The sequence below is a fragment of the Syngnathus acus genome, chromosome 4 (genome assembly GCF_901709675.1).
Source record: "Syngnathus acus chromosome 4, fSynAcu1.2, whole genome shotgun sequence".
Taxonomy (NCBI): Eukaryota; Metazoa; Chordata; class Actinopteri; order Syngnathiformes; family Syngnathidae; genus Syngnathus; species Syngnathus acus.
Genome location: NC_051090.1, coordinates 5,086,790 through 5,097,185, shown reverse-complemented (window position 1 = coordinate 5,097,185; position 10,396 = coordinate 5,086,790). Strand labels below are relative to the sequence as shown.

At 46.3% G+C, this 10,396-nt stretch overlaps 1 protein-coding gene across 1 annotated transcript; it reads right to left on the bottom strand.

Moving 5' to 3' along the window:
• Window positions 1–204: 204 nt before the first annotated feature.
• On the bottom strand, window positions 205–8,949 carry si:dkey-110c1.10 (unconventional myosin-Vb). The gene is given in 34 exon segments (XM_037250342.1): window positions 205–384; window positions 701–778; window positions 880–1,054; window positions 1,128–1,389; window positions 1,457–1,589; window positions 1,743–1,832; window positions 1,953–2,104; window positions 2,211–2,517; window positions 2,635–2,743; window positions 2,817–2,917; window positions 2,995–3,189; window positions 3,260–3,462; window positions 3,465–3,558; window positions 3,630–3,848; window positions 3,919–4,158; window positions 4,226–4,382; window positions 4,448–4,768; window positions 4,841–4,927; window positions 5,001–5,098; window positions 5,170–5,271; window positions 5,346–5,429; window positions 5,494–5,625; window positions 5,695–5,835; window positions 6,078–6,159; window positions 6,226–6,490; window positions 6,582–6,698; window positions 6,804–6,911; window positions 6,976–7,057; window positions 7,137–7,280; window positions 7,352–7,508; window positions 7,571–7,715; window positions 8,014–8,182; window positions 8,237–8,347; window positions 8,923–8,949. Coding segments are annotated over 34 exon segments (5,049 nt in total). The 3' UTR covers window positions 205–222.
• Window positions 8,950–10,396: the final 1,447 nt, after the last annotated feature.

Here is a 10,396-nt window from a genome sequence, read left to right as displayed (position 1 = left end):
GAATATATATAAATATTTATAACTGATGATGATGATGATGTGAAGTGTTGCAAAGTAGTCGCATGGGACTTTTTTTTTTTTTTATACACAAGATGTTTATATCTTTTTTTTTTTTTTAATATTTATGTTTCTGGGAGTTATTGGGACGACAGTCTTGTTGTGTTCTGCTTCCAATAAAAGATGGCAAATTTGAATTGGGTTTGATTTTGATAGAAAAAAAGCTCACACTCTGCGTAGAAAGGTTAATTTAAGGGAGTCCGGGATGACCAAGTTGTCCGCGTGGATGGCGGGCGGCTCTTCGACGGGAAACGTGACGGGAAACACACGCTTCACTTCCAGGAGGAGCTGGCGAGGTTGAGCATCTATGCGGTCTTTGAGGAGGCCCTGAGGGAGACACGTAGAAGAAGAATTGATCATATTTTTTTTCAATGTCTGTATAAAAAGAACTCCCACTAGATGGCGCCAGAGTAATACATTACAGCAATTTCTTTGTAATGAGCACAAAAACAGCAAATAGAAAATATTTCTCACAAATAATGGTGGATAGGTTACCAAAAAAAAAAAAAAAAAAACAGCAAATAGAAAATATTTCTCATAAATAACGGTGGATAGGTTACCCAAAAAAAAAAAAAAAAAATTCTGTGGTTCATTTTTACATCCAATTAGTGACCGTGTGTGAGTGATGAAATGTAAGCAGTACCTGAACCACGCGGACAAAATTCAGCGAGACTCTTTCCTCAACACCATGAGGCGTGTAGTTGGTAAGAATCTTCACAATCTGCTCAACACAACGACAACTTAGCTTGTTCACCTTTTGAAATGCAGCTTTCAAGGAAGCTTGATTATTTTTTTTGTGTCCAGCAAAAAGTCATGAATCACCTGCTGGCCGCTGAGGGCGGTGCAGGCCCGCACAAGGGCATGAGCGTCCGCCTCCGAATTCTTCCCGACCTGCAGCAGCTGAGCTGCCTGGATGAGAGGCGCCAGGGAGGACACGGCACCCTCCGTCTGCAGACCGCGGTCACGCAGCCACTCCTCAAGCTGACTTAAGTTCAGGCTAAACCACATAAGGGACTTTCAAGTAGGTAGGTTTTGTGATTTAAAAATTTGTCATTTTATTTCTCCTGTACCGTATGTGTATCCCGCGGCTGCAGCAGCACACGTCCTTCCTGAGGAGCAGGCTGTTGAGGGCCGAGGCGGACATGAAGTAGACCAGCTGGTGGAAGGCGTGCTCCATCAGCGCCGCGGGCAAAGCCTGACGGGACATGGCGGCGTGAAGGGCGCCCAACTCCTTCAACACTCGAGCCACGGTGGGAGCGTCCGCCCCTTCCGCCGGACCCGCTCGCCTTCTAGAGCCCGTCGGGATTTCTTCGCCCTCCAACAAGGCGGCGGCTGAGAAGGATGAGATGAAGACGGTTAGCATAAAGACAACGGGTTGAGGTCTGGGTTCTGGCGCCACCTATGAAGCTCTGCAGGCGTTGCTCAGTGAAGGAGACGAGCTGCTGGTAGGCTTGGATGCGGAGCTCGCTCAGCGTGTGACTCAGATTGCCAATGTCAAAGGTCAGCGGCGACAAGTCCTCACGGACACACAGCTAAAATCGACATATGGAAGGCCATGAGCTGCACTCGGGATGACCTCTCTCTCACTTACTACTAAAGCAGTTTAGAATTATTTTTCCTCACTCACATACACACACAAACAATCCTGAATTCTGTCTTTGGTGGCCCCTCAGTGTGCTTCTCACCTGTTTTGGACCATGCTGAGTCAGCAGGTCGTGCAACAGACTGATGTTTTTCAGCCACAAAGCAGTCATGTCTAAATCACTGTTGTGTTTCTGTAGAGAAAAACATCATTACCAACACTCCCCAAACATTTTGCATTTCTAAGAATTGGCTCTTGTGGAGGTTTGGCTTCCCCCTATTTTTCGTCCACTCTACAAATCACCCAAGGTTACCTTCAGCGTCGTCTTCATGGCGGCGACAGCGGCGCGACACAGCGATGAAGCGGCGGTTTGATCGCCCCTGATGTCCGCCTGCCTAACACACAGGAAGACCACGCTTGCCGCCAGCCCGGGAGCCAGCGACACGTCCACGTCTGCCCGCACGTCTAGACACAAAGACAGAAGGTCGTACCTACCTAGAAGTGGATGCCCTACCTTTTAACTTAAATATCTGACTACAATGTAAAAATAATACAATTTTGAAGTCATCACCGGTGATGAGATTCTTGACGAGTTTGCTATCATCTCGTCTCCTGCATTCCAGAAGACCGGCCGCTGCAGGTGCTTTCTGCTGGGCTAAAGGCGAGCCATCAGTGGGGAACACTGATGGCAAAACTAGAAAGGAAAAATAGACCAGATCCAAAACCTTTAATGAGTTTGAGATGGCCAAACGTCCCAAAAATGAATATAATAATATTTCACCTTGGGTAAGGAGTCGCCGTAATGGGACGGTGTTTCGAAGTTCCTTCAGTTCCTTCCTCAGCCTTGCACACTCCTGCTCGCTGGCCTCCAGAAGGTCCTACGCACGCAAATGTTTACAAGACTTCAGACTTGGTGAAGCAGCATGTGGCTCATTAGCCTCGTGAGTTAAAAGTCCGCTTATCAACCAGGACAATCGAAAATGGATTAATGCTACCTGCTGATGAGAAGACGAACCCGAGCTAACTCGAAGCAGCTGACATCTCAGCCTCTCCACTTCCTCCGCCCACTGGTTGCGCTGACTCAGCAACTGGCTCTCCAAAAACCTCCATGGGGTAAACAAATTAATTACAAGTTAATCGTTACTGTTAATGAAGCGAAGATGAATGAGTGACTCACTTGTTGGCTACTCGTACTGTGTCGTAGGCATGTGCCAAGTCTTCTCCTTTCAGCTCACCGCCAGACTCTTTGGTCAAGCCCATTTTGTCCATCAGCTGTTCCTGCAAGCATGCACCACAACTGAGCAAAACAGAAAGTCAACAATGGTGTTGCATCAGAACACAAATGTGTCCCGAACCATTGGCGTTTCCAAAGTCCACTCCGTGAAGCCTCCATCCGTGTTAGGAGATGTCACGCTGACCCGGCGCACCTCCTCTGGGGACGGGAAGGCGGACGGGAAGGGGGAGAGGGAGCGCGGGGTGAGGGATTGCGGTGAGGGGGACAGAGGTTCCGAGCTTAGCGCCGAGTCGGATCTCCTGAGGCCCCTGGTGCCCTGGATGGAGGATTCAGACCTTTACGCTTGTCCCAAAAGTTTCCAACTAGTTTTTGTGTTGGTTGTGAACCTCAGTAAGCTGGCTCATGTCCCTCAGGTTGTCGTATCGCTGCTCCAGCCTGGTGAATTCCCGCAGGAGGCCCTGGTGCTTTCTCCTCTCCTCGTCAAGCTCGGCGCTCACAGCCGCCGTGGCCTGGGACGCCGTTCGCTGCACAAGAGCTGCACCGAGACCACGAGTTGGAAAAAGACAGCAAAGCCAAAGTGACACATGGTACCTTCTTGCGCCTGTTCCTGCTGAACCAGGCATGCAGAGAGACGCTCTGTTTCTGCGCTGAGTGAAGCCTTTTCTCTCTGCAGTGTCTCCACCTCCTTCAAGATTCACAACAAATTCAAAATAATTCATAAACTCAATCCAAAAACAAAGGTACGGTGACAGTTACGTGTTTAAGCTGCAGTAGCTCCTGAGCAGCCTTCTCCTCTGCTCGCCTCCTTTCCTGCTCCGTCTCCTGGCTTACGATGGAACAAGGTGCAGGAGAAGGAGTGGCGTCCTTCTGATGGGCTTCCAGCTTCTCAATGTTTGCCCTCAGAGCAGCCAGTTCAGTGGCGGCAACCTCCCGCTCGACACGCAAGGTCTCTTTAAGAGCTGCGCTCTCCCTGGCCTGTTAGTATTTCATATTTGTTCTGGAAATGCAAAATGACTTCATTTGATCACATGACATAATGACGCACCTCCTGGTCTGCTCTCATCTGAAGCTGCATCAGTTTGACCTCCATGCCTTTGTTGAGCTCTCGGTACCTCTCCACCGAGCGAGCTTCCGTCTTGAGCTTCAGCAGCTCCTTTCGGGCAGCCTTGCGACGTACGCAACACTGCGCCAACACAACGGCCGCTCGCAACCTGGTGAAGCTTCTCCTCGCCATCCACCCACGCACTCTGGCCTGGAGCAGCGTGGCGGCTCGCTCGGCCACAAACTAAGCAAAGATGTCGCGTTTGACATTTTGTTTGTACCGGGAAAGCAGAGGATTACAAAAAACTAACCAGTCGGTACTGACGACGGGTTAGCGTGCCCCTGACGAAGGCCTGGATGATGATGGTGGCTTGGCGGACCAGGAGGAACATGCGTCTGTCCACCAGCATGCGGTAAGTCTTCTGGATTACCAAAGCAGCTTTGGTGTACCGCAGGGTCTGAGCCAAACTGCAAGATGTGTGCTTTTGAACCTCAGAACCTGAACGCAGACGTGCTAACAAAAGTGAGCTCACCGCCTAGCTAGCGCTCCTCTCCAGTATCTTTGTAAGACAACGATGGCCCTGAGGGTTCTGCTGTAGTAAATCCGGGCCAGCCACCCTCTGACGCAACTCTGAAGTTTCACAGCGGCCGCTCGAAGCCGCTCGGCTCTCAACCTCTCCAGAAGAGCCACCTGCCCTGCCCGGAAAAAGACTTTGGTCTTTCCGAAGACGTACTGGTCCGGGACTGGGATGAGCTGAGGCAAAGCCTGCTGGCATGCGAGCCGAGCCTCCTCCCAGCGCTGGCACCCTCGCAGCAGAACACGATACCTCAAGAAAAACTCCTCGTACGTCCATCTGGGGAAAGAACAATAAAACTGAAGTTCTCAATGACTCATTTGTTGTCGTGAAGAACCCAGGAGTCATAACCTGGATGGAAAACCAGCTGCGCTGATTCGGATTGTCTCCAGCACTCCACATGCTCTCAACTGCTGCACCGTCCTCTTCGGGTCAAACCTGACAAGTAAAAAAATGTTCAGTTTGAAGGCAAAGCCATCATTGATAGGTTTGAAGGAAGCACACGGCTCACATAAAAGGCTCCTTGAGGTCGTTTGGTTTGATACAACGGACGTAGTGAGGTGTGGTGCTGTTCAGAGTGTCCATCAGCATCTGCAAGGACTGACGGAACTGTGGAAAAAATGGGATATTTGTTGAAAAAGACCAAGGAGACATTGGAGCAGGAATGGGAAGAGGTTCACCTGAAAGCCCACGGTCAACTTGTGTTCTCTGTGGGCTCTTCGTCCATTGGCCACACCGGTCCCCTTTCCTTGCTGTTGGAAGAACTCGGCTACCAGCTCCGACTGAAAGACACATACTGAGTTTTAACTGCGAAGTTTTGTACGCTCGATTTTTAAAGCACAGACACGCGTCTAACCTGACTTGCTTTCATAACATTGACCAACTCCTCAAAAACAGTGTCTCGATTCTTGTCGAGGAAACCGCCGCATTCGTATTGCACCTGCGGAAACAAATACACACTTTTAACTTAGATAGGAGAAAAATGAGGAATCTGCGTCACGCACTGTGTCAGCAAAGTGTAGAATGACGAAGGCGGTGTTGGACGTGCGAGGTTTGCGGAAGTTGGGATGACATCGGCTGGTCAGGTGCTGGTCGTACAGCTTCTGGATCCAACTGTCGTCTGAACCTTTGGGCATCTGGTCAGTCCAAATAAGAACAGAACTTGATAACCATCTCTCAACTGGTTGCAGCTGGCCAACACTGACCCTGCACTCCTCATCCAACAGGTCCAAGAGGCCAAGCTGTCCTTCAATGAGATGAATACACTGCTGATTGTCGCTGAACTCGATCCTGCTCCATGTCAGCTCCTCACGTATGTACTCCTCCTGCTCCAGGTAGAACACGTGCTGCGCAAATCATGAAGGAGTAGATCCATGTCAGAGTCTATTGGAATAATATTCGCTTAAACTGAGATAGAAACTGGTGGTGGTGTTCCACAAGGCTCTATTTTAAGCCCACCCATTTTTACATTGGTTGCCGTTACAGTGGAAAACTGTAGACATTTCACAAAATTCAATACTATGGCCACTCTGGGAGTAAAAAAAAATAAAAAAGGTTGGCTGACATGAGGTGTCACACACTAACTCACCCTGTTGAACTGCTGTTGCAGTTTTTCATTGGCGTAGTTGATACAAAACTGCTCAAAGCTGTTCCGCTCAAAGGTCTCAAAGCTGCACATAGACGAAGACTTGTGAGTTGATGGCGAGAATTCTAAAAACATAGATGCAGCTCCTCACCCATAGATGTCCAGCACTCCTATGAAGGTTTCGGCACGACCTGCCTGACTACGTAGGGCAGAGTTGAGTCTGTGCACGGTCCACTTGAACATCTGCTCATAGATATGCTTGGCCAGGGCATCTCGAGCCTCGATGGCCTGCTGACCCGTCATAGGCTTGCTCAGCGTGTCGCCCGCTAGCACCAACCTGCGATGGCATAGCCAATGGGCCATGTGGGCGGCCTCTACACCCAGAAGCTTGCAGAAGATAGCCATAGAACTGTCATCTGCCTAAAAGAAGACAACGCTTGATCATTTCTTCATATTTGTGTCATAATTTAATATTTTTATTTTGTTCAGTAAAGGAAAATTGGAGACTCACATCAATATAAGAACGAACAGACGTGCGTCCGCTGCCTGAAATCTTCACATTGCCCAAGTGAAGAACAGCTGCCAGGATTCTGAACAGCTCCATTTGCTGTTCGGGAAGGATGCCTGTGAATCCAACAGGAAAAAAAAATGGACAAAAATTAAAATGTGGATCAAATGTAACTTTTTTTTTCTTTTTTTTTTTTATTTATATTTTTTATTTAATCCTACCCAGGATGGTGAAAGCATTGCGAGTGCGCTCCATTTCCATCACGTCATCAGTCCCAGCAATTTTTGCATCTCCTCCTTGGTTTGTGTAGCGAAAATATTCAGGAGCAGCTGGATAAAAAAAAACAAGTGAATGAATTAAATAATAAGTATTTTTTTAATAGTCTCGTCTCACCTAGTTTAAGTGATCTCATTTCAGGCAGTTGTCTGGAGGCACACAGCTGGTAGAAGATGTGGTAGTTCCTCTCTGCTGCTGACTAATGTATGCAAAAATATACAAAGTTAATATTTCATATAGAGTAAGACTGCAAGTTTTTTGCCACAAATATTCTGCACCTGAAAGACCACTCTGGACTTCTCCAGCAAGTAGGTGCTCATGTTGGCCCCGATGATGTCTCCTTTCCCGCCAAAACCGATCTGGATGTATTTCCCAAAGCGACTGCTGTTGTCGTTCCGCGTGGTTTTGGCATTCCCGATGGCCTTCGCACAAAATAGGTTTTATTGGACTAGAAAAAGTAGTAATAGAAACCTTTGTTGTTTCCGCACATTACCTCCATGATAGGATTGGAGGCCAGCACCTTGTCCTCCACACTGGTCTGCTGAGCGGCTCCTCCCACCACCGCAAAGTACCTCATGGTGAATTTGGCCGAGACCGTTTTGCCGGAACCCGACTCGCCGCTGATGATGATGGACTGATTTTTCTCCTCCCTGTGAACGGAATTGCATGTTAGCCAAAGAGATAAAGGTCAAAGGCTCGAGTCGAGGCTGACCTGATCATGGTGCGATAAGCGTTCTCCGCCACAGAGAAGATGTGAGGCTCCAGCTCGGCCATGTCCTGACCGCTGTAGGCGTCAATAACCTCCTCGCCGTAGATGGGGAGCTCATCGTAGGGATTGACAGCCACCAGCACGATACCTAGCAAACATTTTAGGTTCATTTAATTGCTACAACTCTGTGTAAAAAAAAAAATAAAAATAAAAATCTAATTGTTCCCATTTTTAGGAAATAAATGTGAATATTATAGATTTTATTTTTTTATTAAATATTAAAATGATCTTGTATTTTAACACATCAGATGCAGTGTGACTGATTAGATACCAGACTTGAAATGCACTTTATCAAAAGTATTCAGACACAGAGAGGAAACCAAAAAGTCTGGGAAGTGATAAAAGGTGTCCCAATACTTTTTGTCCATATGGCGTCACATGCTCACCGCAGTAAGTGTAGATGCTGTTGTAGTCCAGGAAGCGAACGCGGAGGTTGTGCAGGATGGCAGGCTCATGGAGGAAGCTAAGCGCAGTCAGGTCATTCTCGCCTTCTGAGATGTCAGGGTTAGCTAGCGGAGGAAGGTCGGATGGCGACGGCACCGGGTAAAGTGACTCCTGTCAGTGGAGAAAATATTTCATTTCATTTTTAACTTTGTGTTATTGTCTCACCTTCCCTCCTGAAAACCGCAGCAGCACGTGCTTGTCATCAGGTGTGTAGTCTTGAACGAGCTGGGCCGACACCCAGATTGCATCTGGATCAGGAGTCCACACGTTGGCCCCCTAGTAAAAAAAATCCGAGATATGAGCCAAAACAGTGACACTCTGACTGATTTTTAATTGCACCAACATTGCTTCCTGAAACATTTGACAGCCATCAGCATAAAAAGCTCTTAAAAAGGGTTACAAATTAACACTGGCCATGCCACTTTAAAAGTCGACGTAGATAAGCCATTATGCATGACTATACTGTGATGAGTGCAATAATAGAGCACTATACAACCTAAAATATTTAAGAATAGGCATAATGTATTAGTGTATTTCATCTTCACCTGAGAAAACTGCATTTGACTACAAACTTCAAAAGCATTCTCAAAATGGAGGACTTGGTTTGCAGTATTTATCGGATAAAAAATATGATATCTGGACCTGAGATCAAATTAAAATATTCATTGAAAAACAAAACAAACGAAAAAAATCAAACAATTAACTGAGATCAAAGTGCTCAGAGACACGTGGAGAAACGCAAATGCGTTTGTGTGGAAAAGGCCCAAAGACAATATTTGAATAGAAAATCTAGTTGCCATTCCTCCATACATATCAATGTAATTTAAAATAATACAACACAGAATTGCTACCTTGGTGTACAGCTGCAATGTCGCCATCTTCAATTAGGTGTCAAAAAGCATCCGAGAAGACAAAAACGACGCGCACAACAAGCAAAGGGATTTTCCACCGAGGAAAACGTCCCTAGCTGTGGGTGCATGTGCACTTTGTTCACATTAAAACACACGCACGGAGGAACGAATGTCATGCAGGTGAGCCTGCAGCTGATTGGGTGGGAATTGACTTGTTACTCATGTTGGCTCGTGAGTGAACGATGGGTTCAAAAGAACGAATCTTTTCCGTGAACGAGAACGAGAGTCTTTTTTCAGTTCATATGACTTCAACCAGTAGGTGTCGGTAATGCGTATTGAAGCTGGTGCCACCTCGCCGTAAAACGAAACGAAGAAGAAAATGATGTCACTTCCCGTTCACGAACGAGTCGGGAATTGCATTTCCCGTCCACCAACGAACGAATTTGTGAGTGAACGAATCAGTGTGGTTTGAAATGTACTTTTATTATTATTATTATTATTATTACCGTTTTTTTCCATGTATAATGCGCAAAATTTAACTAATTTATTGTCCTAAAATCCGGGGTGCGCATTATACATGGGTACAATTTTTATTTTAATTTTTTTATTTTATTTTATTTTATTTTTTATTTTTTATCCGGATATCATACGGAGGCCGCCATTACAGATGCGCTTTCTTCTCTGCTGTTCACTTCAAACACGCTCCATACGAACACAATGCTCTCGTATCAGACGCTTACTCGATCACCTGCTCGTTTGCTGTCACAATGCACCCTACACAAATCCGAAACATTTCTTCGCTATTGAGTTTGCTAGCGCATGCGCAGTGATACTGACCGGCAGAATAACATCCGGTTGTTCCCAAAGATGATCTTTTTTCTGAAATAATTTTACGTTTACGGACTTAAGTAGGAGTCAAAATTTGGGTGCGTATTATACATGGGTACAGGCTTTTTTCCAGCATCAACATGCCATTTTTAGGGTGCGTATTATACATGGGGGCGCATTATACATGGAAAAAAACGGTATTATTATTTTAATAAACATTAAAACCTGTTAAAGCTTGTCTGGTGTTTTATTCCTTGTTTTTATTTTTTTGGGCATTAAAACAAAAATCTGGCATTTGGTTAACTGCTTTATATGACAATACGTTGTGTAATATGTGTTGGTGTCCCCCAAAATAAAGAGCAAGTCAAATACACATTCTTGACACGTACAAAAAATGCATAAAGTTTTTAGGTACACTTGAAAATGCTGGTGTACCTAATGGAGTGTCCGTGTGACGTCACAGATCAACCAGCCAATCAGGAGGTGGGGGTGAGGGCGGGTGTGGCACTTTTCACTTTCAGTTCAGCTTAACGAGGGAATCTTGGAAAACATGTTGGAACGCGGCCCCAGGACTAGAGCTTGACACTTGTGACCTTTGACCATGATATTTCCCTAATAAAGTGACCTGTTATTAGGTACACTTGAA